The 26,054-nt window shown below is 35.7% G+C and overlaps 1 protein-coding gene across 1 annotated transcript; it reads right to left on the reverse strand.

Annotated features, from left to right (window-relative positions):
• Window positions 1–3,471: 3,471 nt before the first annotated feature.
• LOC308495227 (serine/arginine-rich splicing factor 10-like) lies at window positions 3,472–4,598 on the reverse strand. Its single transcript, XM_081043152.1, has one exon. It carries the CDS (start codon window positions 4,544–4,546, stop codon window positions 3,995–3,997), a length of 552 nt encoding a protein of 183 aa, XP_080899278.1. The 5' UTR covers window positions 4,547–4,598; the 3' UTR covers window positions 3,472–3,994.
• Window positions 4,599–26,054: the final 21,456 nt, after the last annotated feature.

Raw genomic sequence — 26,054 nt, forward strand, 5'->3', positions numbered from 1 at the left:
TTTATTCCACATTAAAAACAATCCTAGTGAATTATGCTTAAAGGTTGGAGAATTTCTTTCTCATGTATATCTAATCATTTTTCATGTATACAGACACAAATGTAAAGATAAATAGCTAGCTAGCTAGCTAGATTGATAGATAGATATACACAAATACATACATGTATATCTGTGTTTTAACATAAGTTTTGTTTTAAGATAAATCATTTTTAATTCTGTTTCTTCAATTTTTGCTTCCAGCAAAGTGATTCTCTGAAACATATTTTAAATGTAGTAGCAAGTGGAAATGCAGGTCATCAAATCAGAAAGGCTTTCTTCAGTGGATTTTTTTTTTGGTAGTTTCCTTTCTATAGTATTTTTTTTTTTTTTTTTTTTTTTTTGCTTTTCAAGTCTCTTTTGTGACTGATTATGCTTTCATCCCAAAATAGCAACTTAAAATATTCAGGTTTTTAGGCACTTCTCAATTTGGCATTATAGAGTGTGGCACACATTCATTATGTATAACTCATGTTGATATGGGGATTTCAATTTTTGTTAATTTAGATGCCCATCACTGGTAAAACAAGTGTCTTAAAAAAATTCGGAACATGGTTTTTCTGAAAATCTGCGAAGTAATTGTTTATCACTGATAATGAAATCATTAAATTCAGCTATATTTTTTTGCATGAAAGAGTGTTGGCAATTTAAATTAAAGCTTGTACTAAGTAGCCTGATACTGTATTAGAAATGAAGCAGAATGTGGCCTGAATTTAGAGCAAGAAATTCAATCTTTAGGTACTGAGACAATGTGTACCTGAGTTGACACACTCCATGTTTGAATTTTTTCCCAGTTTACATTGCTGTAAGTGTTCTCAATAGATTAAAAAAAAAATTCTGATGTCTAAGGTAGAATTGTTGACAGTTCACAAATCTATATCTGTATTTATATCTATGTATGAGCTCTAAAAATTAAGTTCACGAACTCATCTTAGAAAAAGTGCTACATACCTAAATGCTGAATATCAGTATGGTCACTTGCGAAGTACTCCCCTTGGGAAGCTATGCGCTGATGCCAGTGCCTGGTCCACCCTTCAGATAAATTTTGGAACTCTTTTTCTAGAATGGCCATCAGAGATGTCGCCATATTACTTTTGATGTCCTGAATGTCATTCAGATGTCTTCCTTTCAATATTTCCTTTATCTTCGGGTAAAGGAAGAAGTCATTGGGGGTCAGATCAGGTGAGTAGGGAGGGTGTTCCAATACAGTTATTTATTTACTGGCTAAAAACTCCCTCACAGACAGTGCCATGTGAGCTGGTGCATTGTCGTGATGCAAGAGCCGCGAATTGTTGGCGAAAAGTTCATGTCGTTTAACTTTTTCACGCAGCCTTTTCAGCACTTCCAAATAGTAAACTTGGTTAATTAACTGTCCAGCTCGTACAAATTCATAATGAATAATCCCTCTGATATCAAAAAAGGTTAGCAACATTGTTGCAACAAGTTCTGGAACTTAATTGTCGGACCTCGTGTGTGTGTGTGTGTGTGTGTGTGTGTGTGTACACGTACGTGTACCAGGGGTGCCAAAAAATGTATTTGTGTGGACACTTTGGTCAACGTTGCTCAAGCCATAGTTCACCGTAATCAGAAGTGTCGGGACATTAATACTGTAGTAACCACTCTGAGCACTTCTTGTAATTGCAGAAGTGAAACGAAACTTGTATTCATCTTTTGTTATCGGTATATATTGAGTATTACAATTTTAATACAGTTTTCCTTTCTTAAAATATGTATACATTTTTTGTCACCCTCTGTGCCAAATATACGTATTGGCACTAAGTGAAACAAAATTGCTGAAATGATTCAGAACCCATAACAGACCTAGGTGAATCTTTACTTCTAGGGCAGTAAGTAATCTTCAAAGCTGTACGTAGCATGCACTGAATTCATCTGCAGGGTTTGTTAACACACAGATTGTTGTGTCTCACTGCAAGGGTCTCTGAGTCAGTCGGTGGTGCAGGACCCGAGAATTTGCCTTGGTAGGTTTCCAGGTGCTGCTGATGCTGGTGGTCTAGGAACCATGCTTTGAGAATCATTCTTCTAAGACATCTCACTCATTGTCTTATCCTAGTCTAATTCTCATTACTCTCACTTGGGTAACTGCAGTAGCCTAACTTATTTTATTGCTTCTAGTTTTACCCCTTGTCAGCCTGTTAGCCACACAGTAGCCAGAGAGATTCTTTTAAAGCATACATTGAATAATGTCTGTCTGTTGGCTTCCCGTCCCTCTTAAAAGTAAAATTCTGTCAAACTTACCTTGCCTGGCTCCCTGTTCTACCTCATTTCCCACCATTTCCCCGTGACTCTCTCTCTTCCAAGTTCACTGACCTTCTTGGCTTTTTTTGACCATCTATGCGAAGCATAGTCCTGCCTCAGGGCTTTTGCACTAAAATTTTCTTTTGTTGAAGATGAACACCTTTCTCCCCCCACAAATGTTTGTATGGCTTCCTCTTTCATTTCATTGGCATCATGTTAATACCGTAGTATTAATACAGGTTTTCCCTGAGTACCCTGTGTAACACAGCACTATCTACTACTTGGTTTTTATATTTTCATTTCAATATGGCTCCCCACTGCAAAATGCTTCTTTTTTTTTTTTCTTAGATGAAGATCTTTATGTGAGAAATTTAAATATGTAGCAGAAAAATGACAATATGTGAGCGGTGGAACCAATATATCGGTAAATAAGTTTCATATCCTAATAAGGAACTAAGGAATCCAAAACATTTTGATACTATAAAAGTTATTTATTCACTATACACAGAACATGTCCCCTATAAAATGCACATGTAAATCACTAAAAAGTATAACTTGGTGAACATTTTCTCAATTACAGAACATAACCAAATCAGTTGGGATAACAGCTCTGTTTGCCTCAAAATAATCTTAATATAGCACCCAGAGTCTCCTTTATGTCTAGTGCAAAGTTAAATACTTTTGGGGGATTATTTCCTAACGTGTTTGAGGAGGCAGAATTAACAATTTACTATAATTCTAGTATATTACAGTCACTGCACAATAAATCAGTTTATTACAGATTAAAACATCATTTTTTCATTATTTGTATTAATGGGATGCAAACAAATACCGGATACTTTTAAATGGCAGATAACCACAAAATTACTTATCTTTGATAATATATTGGGTTTTATAATTACATTAGGATATGAATGGTGTAAAATAGTCACAAATAATACACCTCAAACAAAACAATGAGGCTGTAATATTATTCACTAGATTGTGCTCAGTAGATAATGAAGTGAATGTTGTTTTTCTCCCCAATTACCCAGTACAATTTTTGCCCACGGTAAGGGCTCAGTAAATGTTTGCTGAATCTACTGACTCGGAAAGAGGTGCGAAGAGATGGAACCTGTTAGCTGTATATCAAGTATTGTCATTGGAATTTCCCTGGGAACGAGCGTTATTTAAGGAAGATGTAAACTGCACATGGCATACAGGTAAATAAACTTGGATGCCAATAAAACAAACCAGTAAGCAGAAAACACTGGCACTAGAATAAACAAAGGCAAGATTTACCAATAGCAAAAATGGAACTGACTCGAAGAGATAACCAAGGAAAAGTTTCTATTGAACCTTTTCTTACCCAATTCAGTTTGATACAGACCAAGAGAGGCACTGTAAGAGACTATGACCGTCTTGATATTCAGACATCCTCGTTTCCAGTCATTTATTATGGACCTGTTACCCATGAATTAACATAAACCTATTCAGATTTAGGGATTAGTTTCCACAAGTACAAAGTTGAGTTTCCTTGTATTTGTCCTAAAATGCTTACTTTCAAACTTGAAGGGACTTCAGTTATTCCATGTAGTTTCAATAACGTTCTTTTATCTTTTCGGACCAGAGTCAAAATACTCATAGAGTATTCATACTGCAGCACCTTCCACCCACCCTTTGGTCGCTTGAACTGCCCTTTTTTGGTTCTTTTTCCGCTTTCTCAGATCTTTCTTGAAGTGTAGTAAGCAGAACTGTACTGGGTATTCCAGCTGCAGTTTGGTCTATCATTGTCGGAATGGCTTCTGCTACGCCGTGGTCTTCCAGTCGGTCTACTGTTTCTAGGACTATAAGATCTTCTATAGTTGTAATCAAAGGACTGACTTCTTGATCTCCTTCGTTCATAACTTCGGCTTCTAGAACGTCTATATCTGTCATAATCATCATAGCGTGAAGAACTGTACACATTCCTCCCTTCCTTGGCTTTCATCTGATTTGGAGTCTTCCGATCCCCCTGTGCAAACTGTATTTCAATTTGGTGACCACAAATCCATTTTCTGTCCAAATTATGTAACACATCTTCAGCATCACGAACATCCTCAAATTGAACATAAGCAAATCCTCTTGGACGGCGAGTGTAGAAATCAACTGGAACATACACATCAACTATAGGACCATAACGACCAAATTCGCGTCGTAAATCTTCAGACCTGGTATCGTCGGCCACGTTCCTTACAAACAGAGACGTGTTGGGGGGGCGCAGGTAGCGGGACATGACGGCGGCGTGAGTCACGGCAGGGGCACTAACGGGTTCAACAAACCGTCTGCAGCTCCGGTGGCGGATCTTCTGCAAAATGCTTCTTGAGGGTAAGAAATTGTTTGTTTACTTCTATAACCACAGTAGTAATCAGTCTCTGGCACTTAAGAGTTATTCAATAAGTGTATATTGAGTGAATGAATGAATGAATGAATGGAGAAATGTCCCTTTTGCTGCCTACTCTAACTCACAAGCCAGACAAATCATTCTTTGTCTGCAAGTGTATTTCTCTTGCCACCGTGCCCTCCAGTATTCTTCTCTGGTCATGTAGATGTCACCTCAGTCCGTTTTCCAACATGCACCTTACCTCCAACCCTATTCATGAAAGTGATGTTAAATCTTTGGTGATTTTATAAAAATGGCCTATACACACACACATACACACACACACACACACAATTTACATACACACAGATGCACACACGATTGGGGATTTATGGCTTTCATTTCATGATCACGAATTCTTAAATTACGTATCTGTCTTATTTGCAGCTTGTACATTTTAAGTACTGTAGTACTCCAACTTGATATTCTGCTCATTAGACTGTTAGCTGTGAACTACTGATATATATAGAACATTAATTGCGAGACTGAGGTTTGGTCTTTTTGTGTGAGAATAATTCAGTTCCAGAGCTAGAAAGCTGTGCCAGTAAGTGTAGGCCTGTAACTGTTTGGCCAGAACATGACCTCTTTTGCATAATTTCCTCTTGATCACTGCTTTGATCAAGGAGGTTTTCTAAACAGCCAGACTGTATCATGTGGCATGTCGATCAGAAGCTACTTGGAATTAGGTTTTTGCCACAAATTCCATAAGGGAAAATCAGACACATTTGATAACAAGAATTATAGACTCGAGAGCAAGTATTATAGAATGAGGATAAAAAATTATTTCCTTTTTGATTTCCAAAGCTTTTTCTCTCAACCAGGTGCTGACAGTTATATCTTCTCAACCAAATGTGTGGCCTGGGAATTCTTCCTTTGTTCTCCAGTCTTACATAATGATTGAACCCACCTTTCTCTATAAATTAATTTAAATCTCTGATTTTGTTGGTTTTCAAAACTCAAGCCTCACATCTCCTAGTGGATTTTCCCCTAGAATACCCAAGTAGTTCATCAAATTTTAGCCAAAACTAAATGTATCGTCTTTCATCAAAATGAGCTCATATTCATGACCCTATTTCTGGTAAGGGTACAATTATATTTTCATCCATAAACATAGCATGAGGGGGATACAGAGAGGCATGTAAGTATAAATGCTAGGACACATTAGAAAGCATTTGAGCAGGATATGGAAGTTATGACTTATAATATTTAGAAGTTTTTTTAGCATCATCTAAGTTACATAATTTTCATAACTATTGAAAAGGAAAATCGGAAGGAAGCTAATGGTCACCTCTGTACCATCAAGTGGTAGTTACAAAATAGTCACAGGGATGTAAAGTACAGCATAGGGAATATAGTCAGGAATATGGTAATAACTATGTATAGTGCCAGGTGGGTACTGGATCAGGCAGGGGGATCGCTTCGTAAATTATACAAAGGTTAACCACTATGCTGTACACCTGAAACTAATATAAAATAATATTGAATGTCAACTGTAATTGAAAAATTAAAGAAAAAACTGTGAACATTTTGATATAACTCACATGATTATGACATTTCAGTTGTCATTATCATTTTTATTCATATTGACATGTATAAAACATATTGCTGGGAATACAAATATCATAATCTCTTTTTATATTTCCAGTATTTATATTTCCGGATATTTTTGGCTGTGAATTCTTTTGTAGCCATTAGAACTACTTGAAAATTGTATCATATCAATATGCCTTTCATTTTTTGTTCCCTGGCAATTTTACTTTCAGTATCTTCATCTCTCTGATAAGCTAGAAAGCAGTTTGTGTGTTTTACTAGGGAGTGGGCGTTGGGGTAGGATGTAGCTCTTTCCTCCCTTGTTTGTTTCTCACAAAGGCCTCATCTAGTCCAGAATTTCTGGGAGATATATGACAGAGTTAATCATCACTGTAGTCAGAAGAAGTAATTCTTAGTGTACCCAGTGCTGTATCAGAATTAGGAATGGTAGCTCGTGGGTCCCTTTATATCATAATTCCCCTTCATCTTGGCTTCCAGCCTCAAATTCAGTTACCCAAGTCCACAGAATCTGCTTTAATAGTGCCCTATCTTCCTCCTAACTTACTATAACCAATGTCATCAACGTGTATTAGGTCCTTGAAATTTTTTCAAAGCCTCTTCCATGGTCACATAGTTAATTTCCTGTATAATCTCCAATTCCTGTTCATTATATTCACTGGAATTAAAAGTGTCTTTCCAAAGAGTAGATCTAATAGTGTGTGCCTTCTGCTCAGCAACCAGTGACTCCCCTTTGCCTATAATATTAAGAAAAATTTTCTTGCTTTGGTATTTGTTAGTGTCTTGACAGCAAAATGAGCTTCCATCTTTATGCTCTGGACTCTTCCTGACACTTTCCCTCTGTTCTGCTTGAAATGAGCTATACCTATTTCAAGCACTATAATAGGTTAATATTTCAGTGTTTCATGTGTATTTTTGTTCTTCCCTCTGAGTCGATTGTCATTTTCAAAGTTCTCACTTTAAAAAAATTAGAAAAGGGTATAGGGGTTCAAAAACTATACGGTGATGGAAGGAAATTTGACTTTGGATGGTGAACACACAATGTGATATAGAGGTGTTGTATTATAGAAGTGTACATGTGAAACCTATAGAATTTTGTTAACCAACGTCACCCCAATAAATTTAATAAAATTTAAAAAGTTTATCTTTAAAATGATCATTTCTCATTCATTCCTCATCCCTGCTAAATGCAACCTCTTACTTGAAATCTGTCTTCATCTCACTTTGCCCTGACTGATGTGATGGATATCACATTACTTTCCTTTGAACCACCATGACTGTTTAATGCTCTACATTAGCAATTACCTTTTATCTTCAATGTAGTAGATAGGTATGAACATATGTGCTATAGTTTCCCATGTTATCCTATCCTAGACCCCAAACCTTTAAGGGCAGTGATAATATCTTTTTTGCCTTTATTTCCTGTAACATGATGTTCAGAATTACGCTTTGGAGTTAGGCCTGGGTTCCAATGTAGTTTGTGTAAATTACCACTTGGTAGACATAAAAGTATATCCCAGTTCAAGCTTCTGTGAGATCATGATTGAAAATTAATGTTGCACATATGATTACCTGAATTTTTCATTGTTAAAAAAAAATCAGAAGGCTAAGACAATTTCTATCCATTTCCATGCCCATATAGCCACTTAGTCATGTATCCCCCAGACGTGTTAGTCTTGTTCATTTAAGCCTGATAGTTTGGTCCTGTGATCCCAGTGTCCAATTTGGAATATTGGATTAGCATAAACTGACTGAAGTGCTAACTATTCAGAATCAGAATGATGCAGAACAGATGGAAGGGCCAAAAGCACGAAGCATGTAACACCTGTGAATTATATCCAGATCAGTTACCAATCAGATTTTGGGCTCTATTCAAGGTGTTGACTTTGATCTTTCTCCAGTTATAAATGTTTTCATCCAAAACGACTGTGATCTTGGCACAACTTTTTTCAGGAATTGCCCAGGACAAAAATAACAGGATTCCCTAGACTAGAATTAAAGCTCATTACAGCCCTGTTACTCTGTACATGGTGAGAGAAACCCTTACATTCATTCAGAGGCCCAACCTAATATCATCAATATGAAAAAATACCGTTTATTCATAAATTCTTGGTTATAATAAGAGCCAGTATGTTTTTCTGAGATTAAATTAGCATTGGCTCAAAATGCACAATTCGTTGGACAGGAGTCATGTTAAAATCTGTCAAAATAATCCAAATATAGTGGCTAAAATAGGAGCTTATCTCTGTGAAGAGTCCTTATGTTTACACACGTTTATTCTTGATTGTTCTCATTGTCTTGACAAGAGAACTTTGTTTCACCTAATATAGGGCACTATCCTACATGGTACCCATATTGGAGTACTTGCCAAAAGATCTGTGATTAAAATAATTTTGTGTCATTTTAACTATGTTGTTACTGAACATGGTGATGGTGCTACCTCTATTTGTGATATCATTTCAATGCACATAACTCAGGGGAGAGATGACTGGTAGGCCTTTATTTTCCTGCTTTTGCTCATCATCCCACTGCCTGAATTTTGTATGCTCAGATTTGAAGAAAAACAATACAGTTATGGAGACACTCTGGATGCAATGTGCCACCCCGTGATTACTGAGGCCAATTTGGCTGACATAGCAAACCTGGCAGTATTGTTTCCCTCCCTCACATTTCCATGTGAGATTCCTTCTTGAGCCAGCAGCATGCATGCAGCTCCCAGCTCTGAATTAGTTGCTTGGAACTTATGGCAGTTTAGTTCCTGGGTTGTCTCGCAAATGGCAGTGTAGCCATAAAATAGTTGTTCTCTAGTGCAGATAGTACTAATTTGGTATCTGCTTCCCAGATGATCTGGGTGGTGTGGGGAATTAGGAATGGAGAGAGGCAGTGGGAGAATGCTTTGAAAATTACAAAAACTGTTTTTTTTAATTCCTCAAAATCCACTCAAAAGTACCACTCTGGTTTCTTCCATATTTTCACAACTTTTTGTCTTGTTCTGCGTATAATACACAGATCTCTCATATCTCTCAGATGGTTTATTTTTAAAAGTTTCATCGATATAGCAGAACCCTCTTAGGTGGAGAGAATTGGAAAGGTAAAACATTTTTGTTTCAGTTGTTGGGATGATCTGATTATGACCTCTGTAGGATCGTTGAATCAAATAATTAATCAGTCTGACATAGCTGTTTCTCTTCCTTCCACATTTTTCCATGTTTTTCCTTCCTTCAGTCAGTTAATTGTTAGACAGTCATGCAAACTGGATAGTGTTCTCATGCAGTTGGGGAGATATCTGATGTAAATCCATTCAGGAGAGGAGGACACTGTTCCTTTTGGTGGAACATGAAGACCCACTGATAGGTATGCTCCTGTTTTAAATCACCAGATTTTTGTTTTCTGTGTCCATTTGTGGAGGTTACTTTGAAATTTCTCATGTTTGTTAATGACAAGTATGCATTATTACTCATAGATATTAACACCTAATGTGTGCTATATTATAACTTTATAAACCATCAATTTAATGTGTTCAGATTTGTATGAAATAAATTGGATACTTCCTTAATGACATAATGCCAATAAGTAGGTTTCTTTTGTTTATTGAGGGTTAGATATTCTTATTCCTGAAAGCATCTTAGAGAGGGGTTATTGGGTTTTAGAAGGAGAACTGAATTGAGATCCTAGGCTATCTTGCTTTTGGTCCTGACATTGCTTCTTTAGTGTCATTACCATAAGTAATTCATTGAACTTCTCTTTTCTATTTTTATATGTAAAATAGGAGATTTTTAAGTAATAATCACATTCAACAGCAATAAATATCATTTTTTTCCTATTTCTTGCATGGCAGCTATCTCTTGCATGTATTAGGTTTATACAGCACAAGCCTATCATCAACTGGAGGAAAGTATTATTTTGATAGGCTTCAGAAAAGAAAAGGCTTGTCAAGAGATTTTTATGAGTTATGAAATTTTGACTTGAATTATTCCCATGAATTTTAGAAAAGAGAACAATTACTTTGCTCCTATGACAAATGAATGAGTACAGAAAGAGAGGGTGTAGCAGATATTGGGGTAACCACCAAAGTTACTTACAGATCTAAACACTGTGAATGTAAGAGTTAACACAATGCAACTTTCATCTTTGATCAAGCTGTTCTTTATAATAATGGCAAACTTAATTTATAAATAGTTCGTGATGCAGTATGTCAACTTGCTAACTAAATTCACGGTGTCTATGTCTGTACTTTAATGACCAAGTCTTTTTAGTTTTCCAACATGTAAGATCATTTTCTAAATTGGAAACCCAGGTCATTCTATGACCAAGAAATGAGTCTTATAATAGCCTTCTTACACAGCCCCAACTCTAGCTGAAAAAAAGAGTACATCATGGCTTTCATACACTAAAAAGACACTGGAAACAATTCTCAGTTTAAGTAGTGTGTATCCAAAGGTGCATAGCAAAGTTAACTGTGGCAACAATTACCAATTGAATGCTTCCTGACTAGTAAAGTATACACGTACACCCATGTGTACTCGCGTGCGCGCGCGCGCGCACACACACACACACACACACACACACACAGACATAGACATACAGACATCCCCTGCGGACTCAACAATGTTTGTCACATGCCCTGGTCTGACTTGGCATTCCATCTAAAAGATAGAATCTCTGCTGCTGTGGGTGCCCTAAATCCTCTGCTTTCTGGAATAGTTGTTACCTCTGTGTGACTTTTGGCAGCTGCCTCAGACACAGCATTGAGAACAGATCCAAAGTGAAAGTGATTGCTGATTTAATATTAGAGCCATTTTTAAAAATCTATATGCACTTTAGGAAATTTTTAATTCAGGAAACATGGATTTTTTGAAACAATGTAATGCTTTTTATGATCACTATATTCTCTTTGGCTGCATATATGTTACAGAATGACTACGATAAAATATCTTCTTTTCTCCAGTCTTTTCATAGACATATTTATGTCAGAGCTATGAAAAAAAAAAAACTACTCTAGGTGGTGAGCACACAATGTGACATATAGATGGTATATTATAGAAATGTACACTTGAGACATGTAATTTTACTAACCATTGTCACCCCAATAAATTTAATTTAAAAAATGTAAAAAAAAGCTATTCTCCACAGATACATCATTCCTTAATATTACGTAAAAATAACAGGATTTTGTTTTCATAATGTAAACATAAAAATACACGTTTCACAATAGGAAATTTCATGTGCATAGTAAGGCACTAACACTTACCTTAAAATTGATATTAGGAGATGAGTATCACCTATGTGCACATCTCTTACATTTTTAATAAAAATGTCTATCATTTTTGTCTTACACGAGTATATGAGAAAAGAGTTAATTATATAGAGCACATGTAAATCTTGAGTAAACTTCTGTATCTAGCAAAATTTGTAAACCTTGAATAAAGCCCCAATTTTTGTTGGGACTTTTTCTAACTTTTAATATATAAAATTCAGTGAAATATTTTAGAAAATCAATTAAAAGACATTATAAAACAGTGGTGATCAAAAGAATCTAAAATGTGCTTAGTAAATTTCAACAGCTTAAAAGACACATATAAGGTTACAGTGAAGTTAAGAAAGCCTATAGCCTGGATATGGCTTCTCTCCTGTATGAGCAATTAAGACAAGAACAAGAATTGACCACAGAAGGAACTCCATGACATATCATTAGAAACCTTCTTCCACGTTTGTTTGTTATTTTATTCATTTGTCCGTTCATTCTTTTTTTATTTCATTAACATTTGAGTCCTATTATGATGACAAACCCCAAGTAAATTTTAATTAATATAATTTATTCTTACAACACAGCCATTAAAACAAAAACTTGGTCATCCATTCTGTTCCTGGTACTGGATTAAAAGCTGTATTAATTTTCACAACAACCATATGAAGTATTATCTTTCCCATTTTACACTTTAGGAAATTGACAATAAAAGTGGCAGAATAATTCCAAGATCATAAAGCTACAGAATGTTGGAGCTAGAATTTTTACTTCCATATCAATGTTTTGTGTAGTTGTTTTTTTCCACTGCTGCACAGTGTTTGTGAACTTTAAAGTGTACCTAACATCTGAGATTGGGAGAGAAGATGAAGAAGATGGGAAAGCAACTTATGAATGCAGCATTATGTTTCTTCTTGAAATACCTGTATATTCACTGCTTTTACGAGAAACTACTTCTTTCAACTCTTCCCTGCCTGAGTTCTGTAGAAAGTTTGGAATGAGGTACCAGAGTGATGTCCCACCATTCTCAGGACCCTGAGCCTGAGATGGACAGAAAGGAGCCAGGTCAACCCCACAATGTTTCACAAAATCAAAACAAAGACTAATCTCTAATCTGTAATAAGTCCAGTAGTATGATGGTATTTTTTTCTTATGTGAGATAAAAATCAGTATAAATACATGCCTTTAAAGTACAAAAGCTTTTTAATCTATTTCTTCCTATACCTTTTCAGATCCTCTGGATATATTTGATATTTTCTTAAATTGCCCTTCTTGAATATATTTTAAGAGTCTTCCTCTTCTCACATAGGACTTTTCATCATCAAATCACATGCTTCACAGCCCATAGCTAGTTACTCAGAAGGTATTGAGACTGCACAGTCCTTAATTCTCTACTTCATCCTATTTATATATCCAGTTTCATTAAAAATATAAATAGATTTGACATTTTTGAACATGAAAGAGACATGTCCATGGATAAAGAGCCAAGTTTTTTAAATTTATTTTTAAAACTTTATCTCCTTTTATCCTCAAAAACATCTATTTGAGCAGGTATTGTTATTATCCTTTTAAATATTTTTTTAAACATAAGAAAATCACATCTCAGATATCCATATATTCTAATCACTCACCTGTAACTGGAGAATGATTTTAAGATAGTGTGTGTTTTTGAATCTAGGAGGGCAACCATGTATTTGATGGGTCCTTGTATAAGTTATACTTATTCAACATACACACTTCTAATTCAAATTTGCCAAGCAATAACTCTTTGTTTTGTATGAGATGAGGGCCATTTGCAATGTTCAAGGCAGCATGATTCTTTTTTTATATCCTTTGAGTGTGGGGTGGACATGGCCAATGAAAGAGATTGTAAACCACAGCATTAGTTACATATGTTTCCATTTGGACCTACAAAGTACCTAGACCAACTGTTTTGAAATCCACCATTCTCTTTAACTTTCACTTCAGGTTCAGCCTTATCAGAAATTGGTGCGAATTACTTTCATCATATTATCATAGTCATTTCAAAGTAGATGCTCCTGAGCAGAGGTGAATGGGAATTTTGATAGGGTCAAGGAAGAAATAAGAGAATTTTTATAAATAGGCATAGTTTAGGCAATTGAAGGAGCAAAGGGAAGATTGGAATAACCATTATGTGTCTTCAAGTTTCTATCTGTATAAAGATTCTCCTTGACTTATGATGGGGTTGCATTCTATAATCCCATCATAAGTTGAAAATACTGTAAGTCAAAAATGCACCAAATACACTCAACCTATCAAACACTGTAGCTTAGCCTAGTCTACCTTAAGTGTGCTTAGAACACTTCTATTAGCATACAGATGGGCAAAATCATCTAACACAAAGCCTATTTTATAGTAAAGCGTTAAGTATCTTCTGTAATTTATTATGACTATCGCTTTTGCAACATCATAAAGTCAAACAATTTTGAGTCAAAATATCATAAGTTAGGGACTGTATAGCAAAATTTGCTAAAGAAACTCAGCTATGCTAAAAAACAGTGTTTCTGTAACATAACAATCTCTATGTGAAGCTCCTTTTATTCCACCTGACAGAAAATTTAATCTAGTTACTTCCAGGTGAATTGCAATAATTCATTTCTTTGCTTTGGTTGGTTTTATTCCCCCTCAGGCATTTCAGATTTCTATTCAACTATTTTAGTGATTTCTCCCTCCTCCCTTTTCCCCAGGATTGGCCATGGGTTATGAAGAGGCAAAGGTTGTGGGAGGTGGGGAATGATCTGTAGAAAGAGAGATGGGGAGTGGTGGGGACCTTACTACGGTGTTTCCCCGAAAATAAGACCTACCCCCAAAATAAGCCCCAGTTAAGATCGCCAGCCAGATGGATGCATTTAGTACGTTATGACGATGTTCCAGAAGAAGATGACATGACTGTATTTGAATAAATGTAGATCGTTGTACATGAAAAAATAAGACATCCCCTGAAAATACACCCTAATTCATCTTTTGGAACAAAAATTAATATAAGATCCAGTCTTATTTTCGGGGAAACACAGTATAATGCCACTTTGTTGATGGAGAAAATTTATCTTCCCCTCTTAGACATTTCCGCACCCCTCTTGGATGGCACAAGAAATTTTGTGATGCTATCTGTGGTCATAAATGTTCTTTGCTCTCAGGCACTCTTTCTTTAAATGTGCCCTAACATCATAATACTCCACAAATATCATGCCACACAGGAATGAAAAAAATTTACTGTAAACCTTCTTCCTTGGACTTCACCCAAAGAGTGAATCACAATTCTCTGTTCTCAGATCACCCCCAAACCTGTCTGAGATTTTCATCATTCTGGCATGAATTGACAGCAGGCTCGCTCTCAGGAACTCTTTGTTCAGCTCCCACAACCTCTATCTAATCTTTGAAGAGAAGGTAGTTTGAATCTTCTTTTATCTGTTTCCAATCTATCATTTAGCGTGCACATTTTCTGCCCAGTTTCTGTCAGGCTTAGCTTTTTGTGTTGCAAAATACCTGGCTCTTGAAAATAAAATGACTTGGTTCTGAAAATTTTCTGTGCTATGGGTTTCAAAAAACTTTTATAACTCAGAGGCCATTATTTATTTATTTATTTTTAAATTTTATTGGGGAACAGTGTGTTTCTTCAGGGCCCCTCAGCTCCAAGTCGTTGTCCTTCATTCTAGTTGTGGAGGGCGCAGCTCAGCTCCAAGTCCAGTTGCCGTTTTCAATCTTTAGTTGTAGGGGGCGCAGCCCACCATCCCATGCGGGAATTGAACCAGCTACCTTGTTATTGAGAGCTTGCGCTCTAACCAACTGAGCCATCCAGCCGCCCCTCTAGCAGCTCAGTGGCAGCTCATTGTCTTCAATCTAGTTGTGGAGGGCGCAGCTCACTGGCTCATGTAGGAATCAAACTGGCAATTCTGTTGCTCAAAGCTCGTGCTCTAACCAACTGAGCCATCCAGCAACCCCTCAGAGGCCAAATTTGATCTAATGAATGACACTCGTTCAGTGAGTAAAGGAACTGTATGTATGGAGCAAAGAAACTAGGAAAAAAGGACTCGGCTATTTGCAAAATGTATTCTATGCCATGTATGTGCATATAGACTATTAGAGTTCATAGCAAAATTTGTTTCACTGCAAACATAGGTCTCTTTTTCACAACTACAAACAAATTTGTTTCATGAAAACAATATTCCTATGAAATGCCAGGAAAATAATTATAGTATCTCCAACATTCAAAATGGTGATTATTTATTGAAATATAGTCATTATATTTATTGGTTTTAGTATTTCAACAAATATTGATCTTGGTTGGAAAAGGCCCGTTTTCTTTCAATTCAGTGCTTATTCATTTTAACTTTATAGTAAAATAATGAAAGATAAATCAATATCATGGCGATGAAAACAAATCTGTATGTGAAGAAATCTGTATTAAAACACAACTGCCGGCCCGGTGGCTCAGGCAGTTAGAGCTCCGTGCTCCTAACTCCGAAGGCTGCTGGTTCGATTCCCACATGGGCCAGTGGACTCTCGACCACAAGGTTGCCAGTTCAATTCCTCGAGTCCCTCAAGGGATGGTGGGCAGCGGCCGTTGCAACTAAAATTGAACACCGCACCTTGAACTGAGCTGCCGCTGAGCTCCGGAATGGCTCAGTTGGTTGGAGCGCGTCCTCTCAACCACAAGGTTGCCGGTTGGACTCCCGCAAGGGATGGTGGGCTGCGCCCCCTGCAACAAGCAACGGCAACTGAACCTGGAACTGAGCTGCACCCTCCACAACTAAGACTGAAAAGAGAACAACCTGACTTGGAAAAAAGTCCTGGAAGTACACACTGCTCCCCAATAAAGTCCTTTTCCCCTTAAAAAAAACACACAAAAAAACCACATCTCTCTCTCTCTCTCTCTCTCTCTCTCTCTCTGTGTGTATATATATATATATATATATATATATATATATATATATATATATATAACACATAAAAAAACACATCTATATGTATATGAAAACCTTTTAAGGGATACTGTCCACATTACTTCCAGCTCAATGTCTTCTGAAGGCTAGTTCTTGAGTGCTTATATGGCATTTTGAATTCTAGTAGAGCTGCATGAACGATGCACTCATGAATTGCATGCATACCTAGATATCTGGAGAGGTTGGCTGTCACAGATTGATCTTACACCTCCTCCTTGCCATCTCCTGGATGCCTGAAGAAACCAGACCATTCAAAAGTCACCTGCATGCGTTAGATTTCCCATGCCAAAATTCCCTGTTATTTTCAGTCAAGTTATGCTTTAATTTATGGCAACTTGAAGGAAATGAATCTCTGAAAAACTTAAAATTTTAATTTATTTACTTTGTCTTTCTGTCTATCACTGCCTTGGAGTTAACTTCAAATATCCCTCATTAGGTAATAGAGTATCTTCTCATTCATAGCCGAGAATACACATTTACTCTCCAGGAATATAACCATGAGCTGCTGACCTGGCCCATTATTCCCTGAGTGCCAAAAATGCTACCAGGTACCACTACTAAAATATAGATTTATCTTTTTTGTGTTTTATTTTCCTGAGAGAATCATATATACATGGAGTGAGACAAAAAGGAAGTACTTTCTTAGTTAAAAAATAAACACTTCAGAATCTAAATTTTTCCTCCAAATAGTTGCTAGGAAATTAACCTGTTTATGTTAATCAATTGCAGCTTGTTAGGTACCATGAACATGGCACTGCTTAGTTAAAATTTTCAATGACTCCCTGCCAGTAAATGAGCAAATAACTATCCCTTAAATTCCCTAATTACAGAGGTGAATACATTTTGATGCTGAAGTTGCTACCAGCAGTCAAAGATGTATCTGCCTCATGTTTTCCTTGTAAGTCACGTGAATATCATGTTATACTTTACAGTGGGTCTGTTGCTGATTTTTCTGTAACTTCCAGTATAATGAATGGTCTAGGAAGACACGTCATATTCCCTGTCTTGTGATTTTAAGTTCTCTTTGGCATACCATAAACAGGGAATGTAGATTGAAGTCCAAAGTCATTAGCCTGGCATTTATATCATTAGTGATATTTCCCCAGTTATTTTCCCCATCTCCTCTTACCCCAAGAGCTGTTTAAACTTTTTATAGATCCTCAAACATACATGCTTTTGCTAATGTTGCTGCTTCTCTCTGAACCATTTTGAGGTGTTTGCCGGACAACTTCCTATCCACCTCTTCTCCATAACATAATGACTGGTTTCTTGCAAAGTCTTTTAATATGCGTCACCTGATATCCTTCATTTCTCCAGTGAGGCTGCCATCTGCTACATGTTATCACAACTTCTATATTCTTTTCTTGTAATACTCATCACACATTATTTTAATGTGTTGGTGTGTCTGTCTTCTGTAGATTATTAGCTCTAAAAGTTGAGACCATTGTTTTCTACTACTGAATCCATAGTACCTAAAGCAGAGCGTGCCGCATAAGAAACAAGAAATATCTTTAAGTGAATGCATAAGTGACACATAAATGAATACTCACAACAACCCTTGAAGTGAGATTATGTTTTATGATAGATACCTAGTATAGGGGAACTGAGTTTGTAAACCATGAGTACTTAATCCATAATAATATTGTTGTAAGAGCCTGGCTGATATCTTATTCGTCAGAGGTGTTCCAAAATATCTTGTTACCTAGAGCCATATGGTAAATGACGTATGTGCCTTGTTTTTCTCACCCAACATTCCCTCGGAAAGTGCTTAAACCTTTGACTGGTAAAGTCATACAGCAAGGAGAAAGGCAGTGTCTACAACTTGAGGTTAACAACATTGTTATAAAAACTCTCAGCTGTACCTTCCACCCTGTGACTTCTCTTGTTTTACCCTGAACTTGTCTAGCTTTGTCCTGACATTTCCCCTAAAGTAGTCCTGATGTTTTTTCTTTAAAGCAAATGGAATTATCATTGGGATCTTCATACTAATGGCATTGGGATTTATTTGGATTTTCAGGAGTAGATATTCTTTTGATTCTTTTGTAAATTATATTTATTGGGGTGACATTTGTTAGTATTCTTTTGATTCTTAATAAGAGTGGTATTTGCTCAAAATTCCTTGCTCTTTGTCCTTAAGATTAAAGAATTAAAATTAAACTGTTAAATTTTTACAACTGCTTTGTGTGCCCTTAGCAAGGTCAAAATATGTGAAAAAGTTTGTAAAAATGATCTGAACTGAACAATTATTTCTTAATTAGGCATAGAGGGGAAAAAATAGTGCTTAAGAAAATTACGAAAGCAATAAAAATGATGTAGTCCTGAAGTCCATCTAAGCACTGCCGTGACTATCTGCCAAGACTCTGTCATATGACGAGCAGATACCCATGTTACTTCATCCCTGGGCACCCTGTAAGCAGAATCTACCAGAGATGCTGATATAAGCTAAATTAATTCAATCATATTATTTTTATGCCACTCTCCGCTAAATGGGAGCTATTTCAAATTCATGTTTTAGTTTTGACTCATCCTTAGGGAACCACTGTACTCTTTTGGACCTAGATTTCTTTCTGATTTTAAAGGTTCGCTTAACAAATAGGTAAACAATATTTTCATGTTTTAAATCATCATTAAATGTTTCTCGTTGAACAAAATGTAAACTAAGTTTGTGAAATTCATATCAACCTTTGATTGAAAGGAAAGAGCTCCCTTAAATAGATATCTCAATCTCCCGAAAGAACCAGATTTTTCAGTTATACACGTAGTTCATGTTTAAGTTCTAAACAATGCAAAAGAAAGTTTATTTGACATTCTAATGAAAATATTTCTTTTTTTAAATTTATTGGGGTGACAATTGTTCGTGAAATTACATAGATTTCATCAATTCTGTATTACATCATCTATAAATCCCATTGTGTGTTCACCACCCAGAGTCAGTTCTCCTTCCATCACCATATATTTGATCCCTCTTACCCTCATCTCCCTCCCCCCACCCCCTTACCCTCTGGTAACCGCTAAACTATTGTCTGTGTCTATGAGGTTTTGTTTTTCCAATGAAAATATTTCAGTTCCTCTTGTACATATCAATTATATGGTGAAAAGTGGTCACATTGATGATACAGGTTAGTCTCAGAATCCTATGATGCCTATTGTGTCACCTGAGACACTATTTTTTCTGAAAGTATTTATTAAATGTGAGATATGCATCCTTTTCTTAAGTCAGGACCGCACTTATAATACAAGATAGAAAATGATAATTATGACATTTTTGAATGAGTAATTAATAGCTTTCATATGGGGGAAGGTTGGGGTATTGGAGATGGGGATACATTAAATTTAGATCTATGTAATTCGAAATTGATAAATACATAGTAAGATCATTTTCTCATGTAGCTACTAAGATTCCCACATCATATCTCCTGAACATGTTAGATATCAAAATTCCCTACACACCTTTACTTATGGAGAAAAATTAGAGATAGTGTACAAACTGGTGATAACCTTTTTAACATTAATTGAGTGTTTACTAGGCACTTTTCAGTGATTTGCATACATTATCTCGTTAAATTTTCACTTCATTTCTATGAGGGCTATATTTTTATCACCACATTTACAGATGAAAAATTGAATCTCGGAAGCTGTATATTTTGACTAAGAGTTAGTATACCCATTGGGTCACAATAGAAAACAGACAGCAAACTCAAAATAGCACAACTTGAGGACAGTTTATTTACTCTAGGGCTGTTTGAAAAGGCATGCAGCAAGAGAGTGAAGAAGAAAGTCAGAGCCATTCGAGTTAACAGCCCTGGTCCCTAAACAATCATGGCCTTTAAGAGCTTCTGAACGATAAAGAGCATTGGACTGGCATTCAGAGTTTGTCTCAACACAGTTCTTAACTCTCCTCTGCTGTGGGCTCTCCTTTGCTTTATAGGCCTTCATTTTCTCATCCATAAATAGAAAGGGTTGAAAGAGATGATCTGAAAGGTCAGTTCCTTCTTTTTTTAATATCCTCTGATTCTATCTTTATGCAGCAAAATGATGTAAAAGCTTAGTCCCTCATTTTTTGGTAACATCTTTTGATTCTGTGTTCAAAGAATGAATTGTTGGCACACAGAGACCTGTTCCTCAATGACTAGATGAATCCCTCTGCACTTGTGCATAGCTGAGCCATGCATGGAGTTATTGGGATATCACCATACCTGTCTTTGCAAAAATACAGTAGGAAGTATATATTTTGTGGTTCCTACAGTGAAACCATTGAAGCTGAGTTTCTTGACTGATTTTTAAAATGAAAAACAAATTCTGATTTGTCACATACATCACAGTTAGGAAAAACAAATTGTCTGCTGCTCATAGAAGTAACACTTACTTTTGTTAGCGAATGACATCCACAATATCATCACATTGGTGAGAAAATATATGAATTCAAATGCTCAGCATATTTAGAAGGCAAAATGAAAGGTGATCTGGTGAATTAGTTTTGATTTTAGCTGAAGGACATGGTCCATCCAAATATGTTTTCATATGTTTTGTTTTGGGTTGGCTCTCTTTTTCAGCTTATGCTCCAAAATGCGTTATCTTTTGATTATTTAAAAACAAAAGGAAGGAGGCAAAATCCATCATTTGTGAAGAGGGATTAAAAATGTCTTTCATTTGTGAGATGCTGCTTTAGATTTCAGAAACCACCTACATACAGGCTATCACTTTGAGCATTTGGAACAAAACACAAGTGTTATTGCATTAACTTATTTCCCTGTAAATTTTTACTCTTTTTCTTTTCATGAATCGTTAGCAACTCAGCTCAAAGAAAGCAGGAAAGGGACAAAGAGAAGCAGCAGTGAATCCAAAAAGTAAATTGTCTGCAGGTGAATGACCCAGTGCACAATTGTAAACCGTGTTACAATACACTAATGGCTGTGGATTGCAAAAAAAGATTTTGGGTATCTGATAATTTCATTTAGCACCAAAAACAGAAATAATAGAGTTTAGAGTTGCTACAACTGCTGAAAATATACGCAAGGAAACTCCCTCTTGGTCAAAATTATATGTTATGTTTATAATGACTATAATTTTCATCAGTGGTCTGAAGATGATGGCAATTTTTGCCATTTATAAATTATATCTGTTAAATGAAAGGTAAGGTAACTGTTAGGTGCACAGTACTCGTGGCTAATGGTAAATTAGCTCCTTTCTTTGAGATTATTATTTCTTAGACCAGAATTGCCATTCTCTATCACAAAAGGGCTCTTTACAATTCCGAGAAAGTCTGAAAGGAGGAACTGTAAGTTCTCTTTTACCAAAGTATATACATGTCTTTTCAGGTTAGTATTTTGAGTTTTTTAAAATATTGGAAAATTAGGAAAAAGTCATTATTTTCATCGATGTGGCATACATGGCTGTGATTCCCAGCTACTGTTTGTTCCCAGATGACCTTTCAATATACAGGTTCAATTCAAGAAATATACAAGTGCTACGGTGAACCCAGGATAGATTAATATGTTTTTGTGTATTATGGAAGGTATGTTTGTTAGTAATACTTTGTTAAGCATTTTCATAGAATAAATGCCTTTAATATGATATTTTAATTCAGATTTAATGAACAAGCCAGCACGTGAGACATAAAGCAATCGTACATTTTCCAGGGCATTTTAGATGATTTCCTAAGAGATTTCAGGCTTGAAAAGGATTATTAGTCAAAGTCAGTTGCCTTTTTTAGGCAGGGCAGCACAAACTGTTGATAGAATTGGTGTTACGTGCATCGTGTGATTTGAAGGATACTTAAAAGGAACACTTGTAACGAGTACCAAATCTACAATGGCATTATTATTTGTTTTTGCAGAATTTGAATTTCCAACATTGGAATCACTTTCTAGGTTTGAAAAAAGTAAGGGTGATTATTTCATCTTGAGAAGAATGCCTGGAAATCCGTTCCTGGTGTTACCAGTTAGTGGTGATGTGATGTGTGGCTCAATAATCTCCCCCCATTAGTGAAAATAATTGGTTAGGTTAGTTATTAAATTGGAAGGCACAGGGATAAGAACTAAGTGAAAGAATAATGTCAGTTAGATTTGGAGTTAAAAAGTGTAAGCATTCTCAACCTGGAACTGTCAGAGAAGATCAATTGACAGGGGACCAGTTTTAGGAACTAGAAAGATTGATGCTAGCCTGAAGGTGCTTAGTGGTGGAGCCAGGAAGGGGAAACCTTATATTATGGCCTACAAAAATAATAATAAGCAGAAGACAGGGTGAATACATAGGAGGAAAAAGTTTGCATCTAGGACCCTGACATCTCATGCAGAATAGCAGTTGACGATACACGACCACATAAATTGAGGAGGATGTTACTACTGGTGCTCCAGTTAATTAGGGCAGAATGTGATAGAACAAATGTTAAAACCATGAGTTGCGATGGTCAGTGTTCGAATTCCAGATGGGAAAGGAGTGTTGCTTTCTCTTCCAATTAGTAAGAAATACAGAAATAAAGAGAGAAAATGTTAAAGAAAAATTACTCTGAATACAATTTGGGGAGATCATTGAGGCAATCGTCAAATGCTGTAAAATTGGACAATATTCTACACAAACCTAGAGTAATAGTTCTTTTGTAAATTTTGCTTTTTGCAATAATTAAAGGAAAGGCAATTAACCAAATTTGTTTTAGAGGAATGAGGGCAATTGGCAGAGAAATAAGATAAAATGCTGCTTGGCTAGAAGGAACAAAAGATTAGGAGCCAGAATCTGTGGGCCCTTTGTTTGTCCCTTTTATTAACTAGTTGTGGCATTTAGGCATCGTATTTTATGTCTTAAATGAATCTTGGGAGTTAAAGGAACACACATCTTGCTTGTCTCATTGGTTTTGGGGGAATTTTCTAATACTAAGATGAAATGAACTTTGAATAGGATAGAATAGCCTTCTTATTTAAATAGTATTCTCATAGTATTATTAATGATAGGATATGCAGGTAGAAATTTCAAATGAGGCCTTTAAAATGAGGAAGAGAGTCCCTGTGATTTTAGAACTTAAGTACCGTGTTTTCCCGACAATAAGACCTAACTGGAAAATCAAGCCCTAGCATGATTTTTCAGGATGACATCCCCTGAACATAAACTCTAATGCATCTTTTGGAGCAAAAATTAATATAAGACCTGGTCTTATTTTGGGGGAAACATAGTATGTGTTTCTATCCATTATTAATAAACTATTTCACGTGTTTCTTTGCATTCTTCATGGCTACAGTGTAATGTTATAAAAGGCATGAGGTTTTTTTTTTTTTAATTTCAAAACTAATATTCTAAGTGCCAAAGTATATCATGAGTGTTCAACAGATACCTATTTTATTAATATTTAAACACCAGTTTTTACAAGGGAATTGAAGAATGGATATTCTAGTACTTAATTTGGGCAAACCAGGGAGAAACAATTTATACAGAAGAAAGAAGAAGAGTCTTGATTAAAGCAGTAATTATATGGGTAAAGTAAAAGAACACTAATTCATACAACAAACATTTATTTAACACTAACATACAATGATGTATGCAAATTGAAGTAAAGGAATAGAAAAAGATATCCTATACATTAATTAGAAGAAAGGAATGGCTACATTTTATCAGATAAAATTGACTTCAGAACAAAGAAAATTCCAAGAGACAGAGATGATTTTTTTGGAATGATAAAAGGGTCAGTACACCAAGAAGAGATACCAATCGTGAATATGTATGCAGCAAACAACAGAGCTAAAAAAAAAAATGTGTGAAGTAAAAACTGATAGAACTGGAAAGAGTAGTAAACACATCCACAATTATAGGTGCAGACTTCAAACCCCTCTTTCAATAATCAATAAAACAACTAGACAAAAAATTACAAAGAATATAGAAGAATTTAACAACACCATTAAAAACTGGATCTGTTAATTATTGACAGAACACAAAACAACTGCAGAATACAAAATATTCTTAAGTGCCCATAAAACATATGTCAAGATAAACCCTATCCTGGGCCACAAAAAACTAAAAAACCAAAAGGAAGCCCTGAACAACTTTTTACATTGAAACCATATACAGTGTCTTCTCTCACAACAATGTAATCAAACTAGTATAAATATCAGAAAGACAACAGAAAAATCTCCAAACACTTCACTTTGAAACTAACAAGTGACTTCTAAATAATCTATGAATCAAAAAGTAAGTCTCAAGAGAAATTTGAAAAAATACATTGAACTGAGTGAAAAATGATAATATGTAGTTAAAAGTTTTCTAGGATTCAGCCACAGAGGTGCTATAAGGAAATTTTTAGCATTAAATTGACACATTAGCAAGTGGGAAAGTCTCAAATCAATAATCTAAACTCCAGCATCAAGAAACTAGAAAAAAGTGTAGTACCATAAACTCCAAACAAGCACAAAGAAAGAAATATAAAAATAAAAACAGAAAACAATGAAAATTAAAACACAAAAAATGGAGAAAATCAATGAAACAAATAGTAATTCGGATGAATAAGTCAATAAAACTGAGAAACCTGTAGCAAGTAACAAATAATAATTCACACAAATTATCAATATCAGGAATATCACTAACGATGCTGAAACAGGAAGATGAGGGAGGGAATACTATGAAAATCTACACTCATAAATTTGACAATTTATGTGAAAGACAGTTCTGAAACAATTCTTTTAAATTTTCTTTAATTGGGGAATATTGGGGAACAGTGTGTTTTTCCAGGGCCCATCAGCTCCAAGTCATTGTCCCTCAATCTAGTTTTAGAGGGCGCAGCTCAGCTCCAAGTCCAGTTGCTATTTTCTATATTTAGTTGCGGGGGGGCAGCCCACCATCCCATGTGGGAATTGAACCAGTAAACTTGTTGAGAGCCTGCGCTTTAACCAACTGAGCCATCCGGCTGCCCCTACAGAAACTCAGCAGCAGCTCTTTGTCTTCAATCTAGTTGTGGAGGGCTCAGCTCACTGGCTCTGAGTAACCTTGTTGTTCAGAGTTCATGCTCTAGCCAACTGAGCCATCTGGCTGCCCTGAAACAATCTTGACAAATTAGGAATTTATCAATTGCTAATTATCAGACAATCTTGATAATATAGGAATCACTACACAGGACTTGAAGATTTATTAGTATACTGATATGAATGAAAAATGTTTGGTGTTTATGGAAGAATAGAATAGAGAGTGGAAAAAAAATCCACGTAAGTGCAACCAAATGATTTTTGACAAAATTGGGAATGCAATTCAATGGAGTAGGATAGTCTTTTCAACAAATGGTACTAGAGCCATTGGCTATCCATAGTCCATAAAGAGTAACTAAACCTCATACTTTCATACTCAGAATTACTTCAAAATGAATTTTATATATATGTATAAATGTAAAACTATAAAACATTTCAGAATAAAACATAGGAAGGAGTCTTTGGAATCTCTGGCTTGTTGAAGAGTTCTTAATCATGCTATGAAAAGCATGATACAGAAATTTTAAATATTGATACATTTGACTTCGTCGAATATAAAACAAAATGGCTCTGTGAAAGACTGTTATGAAGATGAAAATACAAATTCCAGACATGGAGAAAGATATGTACAAACCATATACCTGATTTAAAAAACAACTTTT

This window comes from Rhinolophus hipposideros (assembly GCF_964194185.1).
Source record: "Rhinolophus hipposideros genome assembly, chromosome: X".
In the NCBI taxonomy this organism is placed as follows: domain Eukaryota; kingdom Metazoa; phylum Chordata; class Mammalia; order Chiroptera; family Rhinolophidae; genus Rhinolophus; species Rhinolophus hipposideros.

What these genes read in the sequence shown, in the direction of transcription:
- LOC308495227 (XM_081043152.1), bottom strand. Translation starts at nt 4,546, where the DNA reads ATGTCCCGCTACCTGCGCCCCCCCAACACGTCTCTGTTTGTAAGGAAC.